The sequence below is a fragment of the Hermetia illucens genome, chromosome 2 (genome assembly GCF_905115235.1).
Source record: "Hermetia illucens chromosome 2, iHerIll2.2.curated.20191125, whole genome shotgun sequence".
Classification (NCBI taxonomy): domain Eukaryota; kingdom Metazoa; phylum Arthropoda; class Insecta; order Diptera; family Stratiomyidae; genus Hermetia; species Hermetia illucens.
Window position 1 is genome coordinate 138,404,363 of NC_051850.1, and position 20,003 is coordinate 138,424,365.

At 40.5% G+C, this 20,003-nt stretch overlaps 3 protein-coding genes across 3 annotated transcripts in view; 1 reads left to right on the forward strand and 2 right to left on the reverse strand.

Moving 5' to 3' along the window:
• Positions 1-1,470: 1,470 nt before the first annotated feature.
• LOC119649603 (nibrin) lies at positions 1,471-9,407 on the reverse strand. The gene is made up of 4 exons (XM_038051819.1): positions 9,256-9,407; positions 8,389-9,201; positions 1,630-2,816; positions 1,471-1,564 (listed from the first exon to the last, which is right to left on the reverse strand). Exons 1-4 carry the CDS (start codon positions 9,281-9,283, stop codon positions 1,484-1,486), a joined length of 2,109 nt encoding a protein of 702 aa, XP_037907747.1. The 5' UTR covers positions 9,284-9,407; the 3' UTR covers positions 1,471-1,483.
• Positions 9,408-9,412: 5 nt separating this feature from the next.
• On the forward strand, positions 9,413-10,066 carry LOC119649604 (probable 28S ribosomal protein S6, mitochondrial). The gene is made up of 2 exons (XM_038051821.1): positions 9,413-9,559; positions 9,622-10,066. Exons 1-2 carry the CDS (start codon positions 9,515-9,517, stop codon positions 10,018-10,020), a joined length of 444 nt encoding a protein of 147 aa, XP_037907749.1. The 5' UTR covers positions 9,413-9,514; the 3' UTR covers positions 10,021-10,066.
• Positions 10,067-16,982: 6,916 nt separating this feature from the next.
• The window catches only part of LOC119648290 (myophilin), a 46,136-nt gene continuing 43,115 nt past the window's right edge, over positions 16,983-20,003 (reverse strand). Inside the window, exon 4 of the mRNA XM_038049947.1 lies at positions 16,983-17,738. Coding sequence (XP_037905875.1) covers positions 17,568-17,738 — 171 coding nt within the window. The 3' untranslated portion in view covers positions 16,983-17,567. The remainder of the gene's footprint in view (positions 17,739-20,003) is intronic.

Below are 20,003 nucleotides of genomic sequence, written 5' to 3' on the forward strand. Positions count from 1 at the left end.
GGCGTGGTTGACGTGGTGGCACAACATCATCGTCAAAACGACTCGCTGCGCGCTTATTTTTACAGCAAAGAGCAGGCGAGTCCCTTGCATGCGACTGTCTGTAAGGCAGATGTGTTCTGACTCCACTTAACTTGAGGGATCGATCTTTCAATCCTGTGAGTGGGGCGAAGTCGGACCAAGAGCGGATCGAAGAATGGAAGTCGAAAGCAATGCACGGCAAACACGTGAATTGTCTTTGGCAGCCATTTGTTGATTTGCATTTATCGAAAAAATGGCTGTGTGCTGGGGAGCTCTTTGCTGAAACGGAGGGGTTCATGTATGCTATTCAGGACGGCGTGGTCGCCACCTGAGCTTATAAAAAGCTCATCATGAAAGAACGGATAGAGGACGACCAATGCAGAATATGTGGTTCGGCGTTAGAAACGTTGGACCATCTCATTTCTGGCTGTACTGTTATGGCACCGGTGCAATACATCACCATAATGCTGTATGTAAGGTTATCCATCAAAATCTCGGATACAAGCATGGGCTGACCACGGGAACATGTCCGGTTTACCGATATGAGCCGCAAGCAGTACTTGATAGTTCTGCTTACAGCATATATTGGGACCGGCAAGTTCTGACTGATCGCCATACTCTACACAACAAGCCTGACGTACTGTTAGTTGACAAAACGGGTCGCTCCGCGTATATTATTGATGTTACTATCCCCCATAATAGCAACATTGAACGGAAATATGTGGAGAAGATGGTGAACTATGAGCCATTGGCTCGAGAAATCAAAGAATTTTGGCGTCTCGAGGGGGTGGTTGTAGTTCCCATAATATTGTCAGCTACAGGTATTGTACCTAAATCCCTCACGGCTTCCCTTGATGTCCTGGGACTTTCGCACAGTCTGGTTCAAACCATGCGGAAGTGCACCATTCTGCATACGTGCTCGGTGTTGCGGGGAGTTCTCGACGGATTCTCCCATTAACCAACCATCGGCCACCACTACCAGCGCCCCTTTAATGTTTAAGTAGGTAGGATCGTCCTAGCCTAAATGCTTGGCACTTAGTGCTAATATTAGGTAAAATCCGGCATCCGCCGAGATTATGATAACTCGGAAATAATAATAATCATAATGCACATCAGCGCTATATAAATTTTATTTCTTATGCCATTTCATGTCAATCGGTCTTGACTGAAAGAATTTAGAGTTTATAAGCTTTAATGACTGGACTATATTCTGTGTTTTCCCGACATATAAAGTTATCCAGTTCGTAAGATATAAGGTAAACAAAACAAATCTTTATGCAAAATGCAGGCTTGAAAAAATAAGAATACAACACTTACATGTGATGAATCAATGAAACATTTAATATTGAACAATAATTAAAACATTTAGTACAATATACTTTAAGGTAATATAACTTTTTAAAATATATTCACATTTTTCAACAAAATATAAATAGACAATTATTATCTTTCTAGGTAAATATGTCTAGAAATCACAATGTGTCTTCAGACCAACATAGACAGGAACCGTTGCCACTACTGAAGTCTGCGGCTTATAGTTGCATTTCTAAAATTAAAAATCCAGTTAGATATAACAATCTAAAAAAATAAGAAAAAATCTCCAGAAATTACCTTAACGAATGCTTTGAAATTTTTTCCACTTGACGTCGTAGTGGCATTAGAATTGACCCCATTCACAGACGCTTCACGGAAAGATCGCGATACAAGATTCATTGGCTTCACGCGTACTTCAAAACCTCCTTTAAGTGAATTGACCCAAGCAGATGAATTCAAACTTTCCTCTTTTATATTTTCCTTAGTATCTTCTGTCTTTATTTTCATACTGCAGAGTGATTTTGATAGCCAACCATCAGTAGGAATTTCAACTGGCTTTTTAGGCGGCAATTGGAATTTAGGTTTAGTTGGCTTTGTGTTTTCAGAATTAGTTTTGTTTGTGTTGGTTTCATTGTTGGCTTTCGCTCCTGTCGAATTTTGAGAACGTGTATTTGTCTCACGAACGTTAGTTTTCTTTTGTTTCTTAGGCGCTGAACTATCAAAGGCGAATAAGTCATCATCATCGTCATCACTGCATATTGCAGCGATTCTCGCCCTCTTTTTACCTTCTTTGTTATTTTCTGGAGCTGGAACATTTTCAACTAAAGGCTCGAGATTCTGTGATTTTCTAATCTGACTTGTATCGATAAACATACTCAGATCGACAGTATGCCTTTTCGTCGATTGTTTCGAAGTCGACGGAAACACTTGCTTTGAAGTACCTTCCTGAGGTCTATTAATTGGTTGCGATGACAATTGCATCTCCGAATTTTCAAACATATTCGATGACATTGGAGCATCGTTCCTTTGACTCGCATTACACTCCGTTTGCGTATTAAATTTCTTAGCTGACTTTTGATTACCATCCGAATCCTTACGTTTACGTTTTCCAGGTGTTAATGTGTCTGTTTTAGCTAACAGCGCCAGTGGTGCTTCTTTTAAATTCTTTGTAGGATTTTCTGTACAACCGATGATTTCGACATCTGTTTCGGGGCATTCACTCCTCGCGGGTTGAAATTTTTCTGTTCCTTTACATCCCTCACTTTCTGGTATTTCTATTACGTCATCATCGTAGTCTTGGCTTTGCAAACTGGGTGTGTGTTTGGCAATGATATTAGAATGTGGAATAACATCATTCGTTTCTGCGACAAACTCGTTTACCATTTTATAGTCGGGGTTGCAATACTTTGTGATACTACAATGAAGAATTGCTAGACCTATTTCTGCATCTGGAATAAGCCTTCTACCGATGCTTCTGATAAAATCTGTAAAAATAATCATCATAATTAGAAAAATATATCCATCGTTTAGTTCCGATAAGTTTAAAATACAGGATTGGGCATATAAATCGGTCACATTTCAAGAATAAATCACGCGGAAAGAAAGAAAATTGGGAGTATTTGTGAACAGGCGGATGATCAGCCGACACACATCCACACTCCTATTACGTTAGGAATCTGAATGAGTGTTTGATTGACAACCGACAAACCACAATAGAGATGGTGGAAATATTTTATGCGAATATCAACGAAAGGATTTTCTCAAGTACCATTTGTTTCAGCACTGCTGATATTGGGAGCAATTTCATACATCACCCCTATAGAAATCGAAAAGATAATAAACGAATGAGACCGGGAAAAGGGTCTTATCGCCCGTATCTGAAGGTTCTGTGCACCACCAGTAGAGAGACATTTTTCTTAATTTGTTACAAATAGTAGAATTTCCACCAAACTTGCCAGCATGATGATTCATACTTAAAGCTATATTACTGCAATATAGGTCCTACGGATATAGAATAAACTTAAGAGAGGTTCCCAGTTAATTTACAAAAATATGTTATTATTAACTTCGTTTGATCATATATCGTGACAGGTGCTGAGACCACCATCATTTTTTTTCAGATTTTTCGGTTAGGTAACTTCTGAGAATAGGTCCTTGAAATAATTAACCCCTTTCCAACCCGTGCACTTTTCTCCTTTGCAATCAATGTCAAAGCACAGACATGACTCTAATCGAGACCTTTCATTTGGTCCTCACACCCCCTTTTGGCTGAATGGGGACCGCCGCTTAAACTTGACATGAAAAAATATAATTCACTGCATGTAAGCCGGTTCACAGTTCCACATTTTCTACGAAATTGCGTATCAATAGGTGTAGTTGTTTCTAAGAAAACTGCGTGTAATAGACAGACAGACAGACGGATTTTTTTTAATCGTTTAAAACTAAATTTCCAACGAAGTATGATGTGAGGAACTTAACACAAAAATTAATCCTTTATTATTGGTACATAGACTAACCGATGGACCCACAGAATCATATGGGATTTTAGGAGATGGGTAAGTTTCGACCTAACGCATTGGTTTGACCATGAACACCTAGAAAATTGAGGCATACATACAAATTATAGAAGGAAAAAACAAGGACGAAGAGAAAAAATTAGGAAAATCTCCGACAAGCAGCTAATAGAATATTAAGGCGTAAGAAAAGAAAACAAGATTTAGATTTAGACTGTACGCCGATAAGGTGATTGGTGAATAACAAGATGCTTTTTGGACTGGACGACCGACCATTGATCAACTATTTACGCTTACGGTGCCACAAAAATGCTGGGAATTCAACATCGATATCAATAAAACTGGTAACTTTTCTCAGAATAATAATCATTAGCGCGACAATCCAATCGGATCAGGGCCTTGAAGTGTGTTAAAGCCCTTCATTCAAGACCTTAACAGCACACTACTGGATTACTGTACCCTATAGGAGACAATGTGGTCAGCATTGCGCTCGGCCCTGATTTGGCTCAGGTACTCATTTACAGCTGATTCGAATGGTATTCGACTTCAAATCACGATACAAACCCCACTGCCCCCAGTGAGATTTGAATCGCGGCTTTCCAGACCAGACCTTACCAGGATGACAAAGTCAATAATAGCTTGACAGATTCCTTTGAGACAAAGGTCGATTTAGATCAAGGAGATGAGTTAGCATCGCTACTATTCAATCTGGCACTGGAACAGGTTATACGAAAGATCCCTGTGGCACGCTGCTCTATAAGTCCTTCCAAATGATCGCATATACGGATGATATACACGTCATGGCGGGATTTTTCACATCGACAAGGGAGATTTTTATGAACCTCGATAAAAAAGCAAGCGAAGTTAGTCTTCGAATTAATGAAAGTAAAGCGAAAATTGTGACGCAAGCGAGAAAAATTACGCCCAATAGACAACCTAGAAAATCTGGACAAATTTGTATACTTAGTCGTGCAGCTAACGAAAAATGGAAATGAACTCTACGAAATAAAACAACGCTAACACTACTTCCGAAAAACTGGTCAATACCTTCGAGAGGAGGGTTCTCAAGAGAATAATAAAACGTAAACGAGAGGATAATCAATGGCGACACAGATACAATCAGATATACAGTATGGACCCTTAAAGACGATCTAAATTCAAACACTTTTTCTTGCTCCGAACTGAAACCCAGTCGACCTTGTTTTATGATGCAATAAAATTCAATCGCCCCGAATCAGCACCAAACCACCGAATCCGCACCCAATTCAAAAAAAGAATCAATTTAGTGCATCAATGCAAGCACTGATGCGAAACCAGGCGCTGATTCTCAAACCACAAAAAAAGATCAGCTCTGCTACAATCTGCCACTGGAATGGGAATGGTATTAACCAACATAAAATGGAATTAGAAGTATTCCTCGTCAAGAACGGAATTGGTATCCTCCTTATATCGGAGACTCATCTCACCAACAAATATAATTTTATGATACGCGGCTGCAAATTCTACGATTCTAAGCACTCTGTTGGAAAAGCTCATGAAGGATCAGAATTCCATATTAAAAATCGTATAAAGCACTACGTCATAGAGCATTTAGCTAAGGACTATATGTAAGTTGCACCTATATCCGTGGCAGAATGTTGTGATCCTGTGACAATTTCAATTTACAATGTCTTTAGACTTGTAAATTATTCGCTCGATAGAAGATTTATTGTAGCTGGGGACTTCAATGCCAAACATGCGTATTGAGGCTCGAGACTGTTCTCGCCAGAATCAAAAAACTAGGGACCGCCACATCGACAGATTGTGAATTCCATGCGTTATCAAGCGGGCTCCAAACTATTGACATACTAATCGCCGTGAAATACCTGACCTATCGACTTTGGCATAACGAGGAATATAAAAAGAATCCAACTATCTGCGCAACTCTGCTTTGATCTAACCTCCGATCATATACCCATTCTCATAACTTTTTCAAATTTCCAATCTGGCCGGACACGTGAATTTTGAAGAATGACACATGAGGGATCGAAGCGCTCAAAGGACCACCCCACATTCCCGAGTCTTCAGTATTTGCGGGCAAATCTTCACCAATTACTTTTAGGTTTTGGGATAGCTCTTCCTTCTAGGTCGTCTTCGGCCACTCAGGATGGTCGTTTAACCATCTCAATTCCCATTAGTTTATTACATATTATCTAAAAAAAATACTTGAAGGAGCCATCACTTTTTAAGGCGGTAAGTCACAAGCTTCGGAAAAATGCTAGGGCGTCCACCTCAGTCGACGTGGCAGGACGGGCCCCGGTCCTATCGAGAAATTGGCAAGGATTCTTGACGCATGGACGGGGTAAGCAAGTTAGTCCGAACAAAACAAATACGTGTCTGCACGCTAAATGTTGGGACCCTAACTGGAAAGACCGAGGAATTCCCAAAAGCCCTTCGGAAAAGGCGCATTGATATCTGCGCTCTGCAAGAAACTCGATGGTCTGGTGCTAAAAGCTGAGACATTGAACGCGAACGCGGTAAAAATGTCTATAAACTTCTCTACTTTGGTAAACCACACACTTGATATGGTGTTGGCATTGCCATCAGAGAGTTTCCGTGATGCCATTGAAGAAGTCGAACGATTTGATGATCGGCCGATGAAGCTCACCATTATATTGAGTTGGGGAAAAAGTAATGTCGTATTTGTGATCGAATTTTAACGCTTTATTTAACATACTTAAAATTATCCGATTTAAATCAAATATGCTCCGTTTTGTTCCCAAACTTGTTGTCATTAAGAAGGTAACTCCATTATCTCCCCTTATAAACCCCCCTCCCCCCCCCCCCCTTCTTATTTGCAAAAAACTCAGACAGCCAGTTTTCGCAAACTTCTTTTGAGGCCAACTTAGTAGCACCAAGAGCGTTTTGCATGGACCGGAAGAGATGGTAATCACTTGGTGCCAGGTCTGGACTATACGATGGGTACAATAGGACATCCCGTCCGAGCTCCCGTAGCTTCTGGCGGGTCATCAAAGATGTGTGAAGCTGAGCGTTGTCCTGGTGGAACAGAACACCATTCCTATTGACCAATCCTGGCCACTTCTGGTCAATCGCCTGCTTCAAACAGTCGAGTTGCTCACAGTAGAGGATTGAATTGATGGTCCCGCCATAGTTGAACAGCTCATAGGGGATGACTCCCTTCCAATCTCACCAAACACACAGCAAAACCTTCCTGGCCATCAATCCGAGCTTCGCGATGGTTTGGGGCGGCTCGCCGCGTTTCGACCACGATCTTTTTCGCTTGAGATTTCCGTACATGATCCACTTTTCATCACCAGTCCTCAGCCGCTTCAAAAATGGGTCGAATTCCTTCCGTTTCAGCAGTGCATCCCAGGCGTTGATTCGATCCAAGAGATTTTTTCCGTCAACTCGTGTGGCATCCAAACATCCAGCTTTTTTGGAATCCAATCTTCTGCAAATGGTTTCAAACGATTTTAAGGTCCTTACCCAGTTGCTGACCAATCGAGCGAATGCATCTACTTGGATGATTTCGCCGATTTTATCGGTTTCTACGACGATTGGCCTATCAGTACGGGGTGTATCTTCGACATCCATTACACCAGAACGGAATCGATCGAACCAACGCTGTGCTGTGCGAATCGTTACAGTATCGCACCCATAAACTTCACAAACTTTTTTGGCCACCTTCGTTGCATTTTTACCTCTTAGGTAGTAAAAATGTAAAATATGGCGAATTTCTTGCTTGATGGACTGCACCTTTGACGCGCTATAACTTAAAACTAAAACGTACGATCATAAAACTGTCAAAGAGGCACCTGTAGCCCAGATTGACGTCTTCAAATCGCCGTATAGTATGACCTTATGCGATAAGTACAACACAAGACATGTTTAAGTGTCGCCAACTATTGACAAAATACGACATTACTTTTTCCCCAATCTAATATCAGCTGATCACACATTCTTCACCCTACCCTAGCTGATTTGGAGCACCGAGCATTCCGATGCAAACAGCGCCAGTCCTCGCCAGAACTATGCGTTTTAAGTACCTACCAATGCTAAACTGCGCCATGAAATTAAGTCACAAACGATCACCTTTTCCATTCTCGAACGAATCTCTTAAATATCAACGCCGTTCGCCCCGTTTAGCTTCAACCAGGGATAGCAGCGAACATCGGCTAATGCTTATGAAACCTAAAACTCTGTACTGCATGAAACGTCGAGAAGTTCTAAGAAAGGCACCTCCGACATTCATTCATTCATATCACCCATGATAGCTGATGAAATTCGCCTCAATGTCCAAATCGATGGGAACTGACCCAAGAGCCTGAAACGCTAAATAAGGTGAGAACTGCTGACTCCACCTAGCTTGATACGGAAAATTGGCGAACACGGCCCAGGCGAGCGAATCCTGCTAAGGAACTGGACAAAAACTGGTATATAAAATGACGACTCTGATAAAGCTCAAGCACTGTTGGGTACGAAATACCCAGTAAATATCTTAATCTTGCTACCATAAAAATTAAAATTGAAAAAGCTTACTCACCATAAACACTATCCATTGTCTGCGAACTTTGCGTCTGATTCATAGCTCCATTGCGAATCACTATAACGTTCTTCTTCGTTAGTGTACTTTTCGTTACTCCCTTATAGAGATTTTCACAGGCTCCTCCAGAGCTCTCTATGATGGTTTTGTACTTCTCAAAGGGCACACTAGACGTGAACACAAACGTTTTCCCGGCAAAAAGTGTCTTTCTCCCGGCAACTGGACCAAAAGACACACTCTCTCGGTTTATGAAAGACTCCGACAACTTTGGTAAATAGTCAGCAGGTTTCGGTGGTGGTTGACCGGCTTTAAGATTTGCTAAATATTTCCGCCAAAATTCAATGGACACGATCGGGAAATTCTCAACGAGAGCTTGGAGCACTTTGTGCGTCACCGTAATCTCCGACATGGTGAGGTGAGTGCAACTTTTCTCCCATTTATCAACAATTCGTCCATCAAGAGCCTTGATAATGTTTTGCAGCTCGGCCTTGTGTTCAGCTGTTAAGGTGGAGGTCAAGGTTGAAATGTTGAGCTTTGAAAGGACCCACTCGTTCTCAAGCACCCCGAATTTGATCCGCTCGCCATTCTTCAGTTCGATTGGAGTATTCTTCTTCATTTCTACTTTATTCTCAATGTTTTCATTGTAAAAGGTGCCATACTTGGAGCCTACATCGATCACCTTCACACTGTCCTTCGATGTATAAAGGCAGGCGTGAGATCGACTGATAGAGGTGTCTCCAGTCAGTATTAGGTCCGCATTTGCACGTCCGACGGAATGTTTCTCTTTCTCCGGCAAGAGATAGTAGACATCACCTGCATTTTTCAAACATGAGTGAAATCAAAATCCCCTAATAAATGGTGACTTACCATTCTTTTTACTAGTTAAGGTCCACATTTCCAGGAATTCGGAAAATACCCGGCAGCAATACACAAAAATGCACTGTAGACACCTCTGATCCAAAAAAAACAGAGAAATGTCAAAGACCACAACAAAACGACCGTTGGTAGGATTCTTGTGCAACCCAGTTGTGCTCAACTGTTTTCTTTCGCGTGAATGTAGCTGTCAAGTAGACACTTCAAATGTTCATCTGTCACCATTGGTTATGTTGTGATTCTCCTCGGGAACATGCCGTCTTACGAGTTAGCTTTGGTTTTACGCCAAATGGCGAGGGTAATAACTTGGATTTTACATAAAACCATCACGTACTACATTTACATCGTTTACTATTTCAGCCCGAACTTGTTTCCACCCTGAAACGAACGGCTGAGTCAATTCTCGACAAAGGCGGCATAATTCGGAAGATTGAAAACATGGGGCAGCAGAACCTTCCTTATAAGATCAGTGTGCATGGTCAAGTCCACAAAGTAGGCAACATGTTTACCATTGAATTTGATTCAGCCCCAACGCAAATTGATGACTTGGCGGAAGAATACAGTCGCGATATTGATATTATTCGGAAGAACATTTTCAAAGTTGAGCAACCGCCTGAAATCAAATGCACCCTTCATGAGGAATTGCTGCCTCCAGCGTATAGAAAGGAAGTCCAAGAAATGGTTAGGATTGGTCAAAAGAAGCAGAAGAAGAAATTCAATTATAATTCGGGATTGGACTATTATCCTTTCCAAAAGTAGAAAGTTGTTTTAGTGAATAATGGATGTGTAGACATAAATAATTCAATCGAATGTTGTTTTACTTTCCATCCCTGCCTTGGTCCTTTGCTGTTCAGTATGTTCAGTCTATTAACATGACTATAACATGAAGTTGAGGGGTTTACCTTTAATTATTCAAAATAAATAGTATTATTATTAACCCTACTGTCAACCAAAATTTTGTACGTTGTTCAATAGCCGAGGCACCCACAGGCAGTACCTATTATTTACTTTTTTGCCGTCTCCATACTCCCGTTGTTGTTAATACGATAGAATCATCATGAACTAGTCAGACAGCATATAAATGGATTTTCGGTTTCCCTTTTATGTATCTATTATGTCAGTAGTTCCGCAGTTCTTGACCAGTGTTGGGTATATTTGTATTCGTAAATAAATTCGTACCATGATTTTCTATGAATGAGAATATATTCATATTCGGAGTGTGAATATTTTCGTACTTACACATGTACGGCTGTAGCGACCGGTGTGCCGAACTTATCTTCCTCCGGTTCAACGCTCCCGCCCAGACAGGGGCCGCGTATAACAGGATCGCCTTCACCACTCCAGCGATGAGTAGCCTGCGACTATACTTCGGCCCTCCCACGTTAGACATCATCCTTGCAAGGAATGAACTAGCATTTACTGCCTTCTCCCGCGCATAATCCAAGTGTCCCTTGAAACTCAGTTTGGCACCGATCATCACCCCCAGGTATTTGACAATTGATTTTGGGACGACCTCACGATTACCAACCCGGATATTAACCGTGTTGTTCTTCCTGCGATTAGCAATGAGGGCCGCCGTTTTTTCGTCCTCCAGGTCTAGTTTGGCCATTCGTAACCATGACATGATGGCATGAATGGCTTCATTTACATACAGCTCCACATCCTCGGGATGCTTTGCAATTACAACTACCGAAAGGTCGTCCGCAAAACCAATCAGCGTTGCCTCCTCCGACACGCGTAGGCCAAGCACTCCGTCGTACATTATGTTCCACAGCAGTGGTCCCAATACAGAACCTTAAGGCACACCTGCTGTCACAATGGACCCGTCGTCCGTCTAGTACCAAAGAAGCCTGTCCGAAAGGTAACTCTCAATTAGCCGAGCTAAGTAACTAAGAACACTCAGATTGGCCAAAGCGCCTTTAATCCAGCCCCAGTTGACTGAGTTGAAAGCATTTTTGACGTCCAGCGTCACCAGAGCACAGCATTTGCCCATGACCATTGCATTTCAAGCTAACTCCACGACCTTTGCTACTGCATCGACCGTAGAACGGGCTCGTCGAAACCCATATTGCCGCTCTGAAAGACCACCTGCAAGCTCGATGAACGGGAGCAACCTGTTGTATATCACCCTCTCCAACATCTTCCCCATGGTGTCTAAGAGAAAAATAGGGCGATACGCCGGGTGGTTTTTGGGGCTTCGGTAGCAACACCAGCTTCTGCCTCTTCCACGGGGCGGGAAATACTTCTTCCGCCATGCACGATTCGGAAGTGCTTGCGAACCGCCACCTTCAGAGCCTTGTTCGGAATTCTGTCCAATCCCGGGACTTTGCTATCCCCAATACGACCGCAGGTTTCCCGAAGTTCCTCTTTGGTAACACGAATCAAGAAAACGTCTTGCTGAGCTGCCAGAGCAGCTCAGATTCCTCTTACTGCATAAGCTTTATCCTTCGTCATCATCAACGACCAATTCGATATCCTTAAAAGCTTTCTACCATACAACCTGACGGTCGTGGAATCGCTCATAGATTTCGTCGTTATGTAGGCTACGCAATCGTCCATCCTCATGTAAGGGGCCAGCAATTCTTCGGAGGATTCTGGCAAGATCGTAGTCTTGTACAGTAAAAGCTTTGACCCTATGGTGAGACGTTTGGAGCGAAACAGTTTTTGTAAACTGAAATAGGCTCTGTTGGCAGCCAACAGCTGTGCGCAGATTTCATCGTCATAGCTGCTATCGGTTATGACTTTCGACCCTAGATAACAGAAATTTTCAACGGTCTTAAAGTTGTAGCCTTCTATTTTTATTATTTTCGTTTGACCAATGCGATTCGATGTTATCCGTTTTTAAGGTTTTGTGTGAAACAAAACCTTACTAGAATCGATTCGATGTCTGTCTGTCTGTCTGTCACACCCGATTTATTCGGAAACGGCTGAACCGATTGTCACGAAAATTGGTAGGAGTATGTGATCTGCCGTTCCCTTTACATGCAGCAACTGACGCCATTTTGTGTTAAGTTTAAGGGGGGGCTCTCCATACATGTGAAAGGAGGGTACAAAATTTTTTTTCATAAAATGTGGCCATGTGGGGTATCAAATGAAAGGTCTCAGTTAGTACTTTTCGAAACTGGTTCAATATTTGACATTGGGTGAAACATAGGGGAGTGAGGGCTCAAAATATGACCCCCAAAAAGTGTAACAGGTCTCGTTCTCAGAACCTATCCAACCGAAAAATCTGAAAAAAATCTCAGTAGTGCATCTCTATGAAATCTAGGCCTCAAAATATATCCGGTCCCGATATCTGCACAAATAAAGTTAATAATAGTATATTTCCACATTTTAGAAATTTACCCGGCACCCCCCTTATGTTCATCCTAGAAGTACAAAATTTGGCATGAGTATAATGTCGAATATAATGCACAATTTGGTCAAGTTTGAAGAAAATCCAACTATTATTAACAAAGTTATAGGGGGTAAAACTTTACCATGTTTCGTGAATTTCATGCACTCTACACCTAACCTGCATGACGTCATCATTACATATCAATTCGTCAATACCACAACGAAATGAGTTCTTAAGAATGAGGTCGCAAAGAATTATTTTGTTTTAGTTTTTTAGTCATTTGCATATATCAATTACTCCGTTTGTTTGTATGTAGGTATATAGTATATGCGTGCTAATGAACTTTGCGGGTAGAGCCTAAATCAGATAGATATAAGATGTAAATCGGAAATATGGATATGATCAATTTATATACGTGCCTATATGTGTACAGTATTTGAAAATAGGCAGTTTGTTTGTTTAGGGTGAGCGTAACATCTACGGCTGTAATATGTACGTATGTCTCGTAGTTTTGTAGCTGTATACGGGTAGAAAAATGTGCGTTGATAAGATGAATACAAAACCTTTATACACGAAGCATGAGCTTCCGGTATTCCGACTTGTTTGGTTTTTGATGCTGACATTGTCGTCATGTACTTCGCCTTGGCTTCATTAATGTGCAGCCCGAGATCTCGCGCCGCCTGCTCGATCTAGATGAAGGTAGACTGTACATCTCGGGTTGTTTTCCCATAATACCAATAAACGTCAACGTAGGCCTCTATATTTAACCAATTCGGCTTCATCCTTACCCAGTGATAAAATCTTGGTATAAAACCTAATAGTAGAACATTGAAAAAATCTTAAATTTGAAATGGAAGTGTGAATTTTAAATGGAAAATTCTGAAATTGACTTGGAAAAGTTTGAAGTCAGTTTGAAAAAATCTGAAATTCCTAGAAAATTTTAAATCAGACTTGTAAGACCGATATTATGCTTTTTGTATACAAAGTAAAATGGAAATGCGTGAAGATGCATTAGGTCAATTCAAATGCGCGCATAATTTGTATTCATCAATATGCGGTAATAGGCAATGTTGGTTTATTAAGGATGAGCACAATATTTATGTCTTTGGTATATATATACATCTGTATATCTTTGAGTTTGGCAATATATGAAGGAATATTTTGCATTCTTAGGTATGTACGAATGGGAAAACGTTTATAGAGATTTACTCACATAAAATGAACACAAAAATTTTATACTCGAAGCGCCCAACTTTCGGTATCTTGATTTTTTTCCTGCTATGGACCTGCAAGTCATTACAGCTCTCGTAGCTTTCCGACAAGTGACATGAATCTTCGAGAGTATCCCGGCGGATACGAACTACTGTGTCCGAATTCCGAATACATCACCCAAATTCTGCCGTGCAGTGGATGAGCTTACCTCGTGACATCGGAGACTAAGCCTCGCCAATTCAAGTTGCTACGCGCTTATTTTTACAGTAAAAACATACAAGTCCATTGCATGCGGCTGTTTGTAAGGCAAATTGTGGGTTGGCTCTTTATATATTTATATTTGTTTGCCCGTTCAAGATAAATTTCCTTGTTTCTGCCAAATTCAGTGCTCTTTCATTCTTATCGTTCACATTTCCAGGTCTGTAACCCGACTGGTTGTGATTAAGATGAAATGATATTAACAAAATTTTATCACGGTGGAAGAAACGAATTTGTACATTGTATATTAAAATTCGAAACAACCCCCCCAACGCTCCAACTCCATTGAAAAATCACGGCAACCATCCCTCCAAATAATGTATGGTACCTCTAAGTGGGGCTATTTTGATATTTCACGCTAGGAAGCGTGGAGTTTTTCTTTTTAATTATATGGTTCACACCAACTTATCGGGTACCAGCTACACACCAGCCTTAAGGAAGCGGCTTTCCATAGGCTCGGTACTGAGTAAACGGGCTGATGGTAGGGTGGTGACAAGCTTCCCCGAAGTTGATTTTGTTAGCTCTTCAGCGTTTTTGTGGGCTTTGATTTGAGTGATGACTTGCTAATTTTCAAAATTTATGTTTTGGGATTTAAAGTGAAATATTGGTGTTATAAAAGGATTGTTATATTCAGATTTAGTTCAATATCAGTTTGCTTAGAGATTTGGAAGGAGAGTGAAACCCCTAATTTTGCGTGAAAAAAATATCAGGATGGAAAAAGTTAAGTTTTGAGGAAAAGGCCCGTATTCTGGTTTTGCGGGAACGGGGTGATAGTAATAGGGATATAGGGAGAAAAATTAATTGATCTGAGGCAAGTATTAGAATTTTTTTTGAAAAGTATGCCAGATATGGCAGTCAGGGTTGAAATCAAGGGAACGGGAGAAAGCATGTGATTACTCCCCGGGCCAGGCGATCACTAGAGCGAACATCCTTGCAAGATAGATTTGCAACAGCTCCTCAATTACAAACTGAATCGCTGGAAGGGAGAAAGTGTCATGAACGATTGGAGGCAATTGTGCTCACTGATGAGTCGAAATTCAATTTGCTGGGATCTGACAGTCCGTCCCCACTGCAAAGAAGAAAAGGAGAGAGATTTGACGCCCAATGTGTTGTACGAACTGCACGCCATTCTCCCTCAGAAAAGTACAACAAAAATATCAAAAATTGTTTTGTTCAGACGGTAGAAGCACTACATGAGCACTTTAGAAGTAATGTTTCAGGAGGATACAGCTCCGTGTCATGGAGCTCGTACTGTAAGCAAACAAAATTTTTCCCGTGCCAAATTTTTTATCTGTTTTATCCTCAATACGGTTCTTATTCACAGGTAACATCTTGGAAAGAGGACCTTGATATGCAGTTGCTGCCATAGCCCGGAAACTATCCAGATTAATGGGCGTTCATGGAGGGGTGACTGCAACAAAGATCGATAAGGAACAAAGCAAATCTAGAAAAAAAAACTTTAGAAAAGACATGGCTTAATGACGACGAAGGACGATTTTATTGAAAATTTATACCAGTTCAAAAGGGAACTTTGATTTTCTTTCACACTCGCAGTGCGAACATTTTTGGTCGGGCATTGTATCTTTCATAACTGATCTTTTTACGCATTGCCACAAAGATAGATGTTAGTCGCAATGCGTTCAAATAGACAGTACTGGATTCCACAATATTACAATTTTCTGAGATTTAGTTACCGTTATCACGATTACAAAGTTTTGGTGCAAAACTGGTCCAATGGACTTTTCGCGTATTTCTTACAAAATTTAGAAAAACAATTGTCAAAGATCGTACAATACACATGTATTCAATGAAATATAATGCACAAAAAATATCACATGCAACCTTTGTGCATAAAATACACACTTAAAGGGATTTTAATTACTATTTTGGTTTGTAATATTCTTTGGACCAATTTCGCACAATACTGTACCTACTAAAAAAGGCAGGTTATGGCAAAGAAAAGAAGTACTTCCTGGACACCTTTCTTTTTCCTCAGCCTTTCTCCCGTTCACAAGCGGGGTCGGCTCGTCGTGATCGGTTTCGCCATTTGGCTCTATCGAATGCCTGATCTGGGTGCAATCTCGAGGCTTTCAAATCCCCATCCAGCGTATCAAGCCACCGTTGTTTAGGTCTGCCTTTTGGTCGTTTACCATCGACTTCGATGTTCAGACCAATCTTTGCAAGTGAATTCTCGTTTGCACGAATTGCGTGATCATACCATCGAAGACGCCTTTCTCGCAACTTTTCCACGATCGGTGCAACCCCATAACGATCGCGAATATCTTCATTTCGGATGTAATCTAAACGTGTGACGCTACTCGTCCAACGTAGCATCTTCGTCTCCATTACCGGCAGACGCCGTCCATTGTCTTTTATAGTCGGCCAACACTAAGAACCATCGAGAGCGACTGGACGGACGAAGTACCTCCTGGACACCATTGATTGAAACACTAATTACGCGAATCTGAAGGAGCCAGCATACAATATTTTTTCGTCTAAACTATTTATATAGTATAGATATTTATACTATTTTTCTGAATTTTCTCGTTTTAAAGTGGATGCCCGCGTTTTTCAATTTTTTTTTCTATTTTCCTAGATTTTCTCGGTCCGACACCGCAAAACTCATATACTATCTTGTAGGTCTACTTCTCCTCTAAACGAATCATGATAAAGAATTTCTCTCCTTTTCTTCAAATTCTTCCATCGATTTCTCCCATTTTATAAGTTCGTTTTCCATATCATTCTAACTAGTAGCCCCGAACTTCCATCCTTTTTTCCCAAATTCTGAATATCGCCGTTTAAGGTTTTCCAGAAGATTCCTCCCATTTTGCCCACTTTCCCAACAAAAGAAACAACTTAATATCTATAAATAAAATTTATTTCAAGTTTAACATTTCATAACGATACAACCAGAAAAAATATAATCTTCATATATTAATTTGACAAAATTTGAAAGGCCATTTTGCGCTTAAACTATTCTATTATTCACTTCAAATTATATGTTTAAACTTTTATATTTGCTTCTTAGTTAAATGCATCACTTATTTACAGAGTAAAGGCAGAGACAGGTCAATGTTGTAAATGTATGTCAGAGGATGTATGGAAGTTTCACATAATTTGATTGATCCCAAGAATTACTTTTAGTTTTATCTACTTTTCTTCTCGTTACTCTACAAGGTTACGAACGTTATAAATGCTCAATGGCACCTCTACATTGATTTGTCTACAATCAATTGTATTGTCACCTAATTGGAAGTAAATTATGTAGTACATATCCGTAAAAGGGTGTATTTGAAATTCATAAAGAAAAAAAAAACGTTTTGAAAAATTCAATAGAAAACGTGTATAGAGGTCTTTTGTTTCAGCAGAATGCCAAGAATGTTAATTCAGGTTTATGTTTCGTCTTGTTTTGTGTTTTATTTCCTTGGTTTTGGAATGTTTCTGATTGTTTTCATTTTAGCTTTGTGTATATAAGTACTTTAGGAATGGTATAAACATTTTACATGTGCCGTGTGTTGCCAAAGTTAATGCCACTTTGCGTTGCTCCCTTGTTGGAACCGTATTGTAGGGAGATGACGTTTTGGCCAGCACGCAGCTGCTCTTCGGAGAATTGACGGACATTTTTGTCAGCCTCTTTTGGTCCAATTGATGGTTTTCCATAGTTGTGAGCCTGAAATTAAAGAAATGTTTTTATTAAAATTGTTACACTGGCCTTAAAGTGAATATACGATACAGTGAACCGATCTGTAGTGTGAATATGAAAGTAATTATATATTCCATAGAGTGAACGTTTTTAAATATGAGTCGATGTAATAAGAGGAAAAATCATAAAAACAAAGATTGTATTATTTCACAAGGAGCTAGAACAAAACTTCTAAGACTCCGACAATAGGTCGGTCAATTGTGGCTAAATAATAGTAGCAGTCGCAGGGCCATGCCGTAATTTGGCACACGATCAAGTACAAATTCGATAAAATGGTCACCGCAAATAACATCAACACTTACATGCGGTGTCGAGTACGCACGTAGTTAAAAAGGTAGATAGCCTCAGTGGATGATATAAAAGTTGCGTTGCTGGATTTTTGTGTCTCTGTTGGTGTTCATCAAGGAACGCCCTCCCACCACTCATCTTTGTTCTTGTTTTGGATACTATCACACGGATCATCCAACATGCAGGGCCCTGTATATTGTTTTATGCAAATGATGTGCCTCACACAACAAAGCTGATATCCAAAAGTGAAATGATCGCCTCATACAACACGGTCTGGGACTGAATCTTAATAGAACAGAATTTTTGACGACCGACCCAAAGAAACATGTACATGATCAATGCTATCAGCGAATGTTAAACTGCGTTATAAGACTGCTTTGTGCATCAGTGCAACTTAGATGAAGTGACGTTCAACAATTAGCATTTTTAGTGATCAACAAACGCCTCAAATCTAAGATTTATCGCAGTGCCGTCCACCCTATCGCCTTCTATGTTTAAGAGTGCAGCCTGACTATAGAAGTCAATGAGCGGCGCACCGTGGTAACGAAGGCAGAGATGTTGCGCTGAACCAATGACGTAAAAGACCAACACATCCGAAATGAGAACATACGCGATCAATATGAAGTTTCACCAATGGTGGAAGAATTACAAGAGGCGTCGCCGATGATATGGACATGCAATTCACGCTGGCGAAAACCCACTTTCCAAAATTGATCTGAACATTGCAACCGATGGGAAAGGACCAAAAGGCTGGCCGAAACAACGATGGCTAAATGATGAAAGACCTGACTCCATCCAGATCAGTCCTAAGATTCAACAAAATTGTGCAACCGATCACGACGAGCCGACCCCGCTTGTGAACGGAGCAAAGGCTAAAGAAAAAGAAGGCTTAAAGTTGCAAAAAACACATAAAATTTACAAATTTGAAAGTACTTTAACGATCCGCATTTATACCCTTCTGCTAAGTGGCTCAACCTTGCTTTTGAAGGGGACCAAGGCTGGAGAAGAAGAAGATACTAATATGCTCTGAGCTGCTATATGAATACAAAATACGAACATAACAAGGAACCGATAAAACCAGATTGACACGTTCAAGTGAAGAAGTCTACTAAAAGTGTATGATAAATCAAGGACCACGAATTATCTCAATTTTTTAACGCATGAAGCATAGTGCGTCAATGACTTCGCTAAAAGAGCGAGAATTGAGTCAAGACTTTACATGTGTTCGATTTTTTTTGGAGATGGGTGAATAAATTGCTACGTACTTCAATAACAGGTGCCTATATCGGGATGAAAAAACTGTTACTCAAGATATTATATGGTGAGAGATTCACAGTTCTTTCTTTATTGTTCTTCAAACCAAGTCACAAAATAAGCGAAAAAACAGCGTGTACAAGGGATGACCTCCTTAAATTACTGCGATAACAGTATGCAGAAAAATGTTGATGAAGGATTGGAACAATCCCACTTACCGAGCACTGCCAGGTCAATTTACCTTTCAAACATCCGTATTCAAAGCACTCGCCTGCTGTTGAAGCAGTAAGCAGTTAGTATTGTTCTACAATGTCAACCACGATCTTGCGACCGATGTCACGAGCCAATTTCATCTGCTCCACCACAGAATGTGGGCGATCTATTCGAAATTTTGACATACTAATCCGTATCCGCCGTAGATGTTTTATAAATTGGTCTTCATTCACGGAATATTCCGAATGTATATGCCCGTGAAGGGATAGTGAACCCATTCTTACTTTCTTCTTCCCCGAGAAGTGCGAATTCAACACCAGCTTTAAACGACGTGAGAATTGGGGCTGCAGAACATCCTCCACTTTGTTAATTCGAAAACTGGCTTCTCGTAGAGTACCTATGTAGTTATAGAGCCCCGATCAAAGTTTGTAAGTGGATATCATACCAATGCTGTATCCGACACTTGTCTAAACCAAA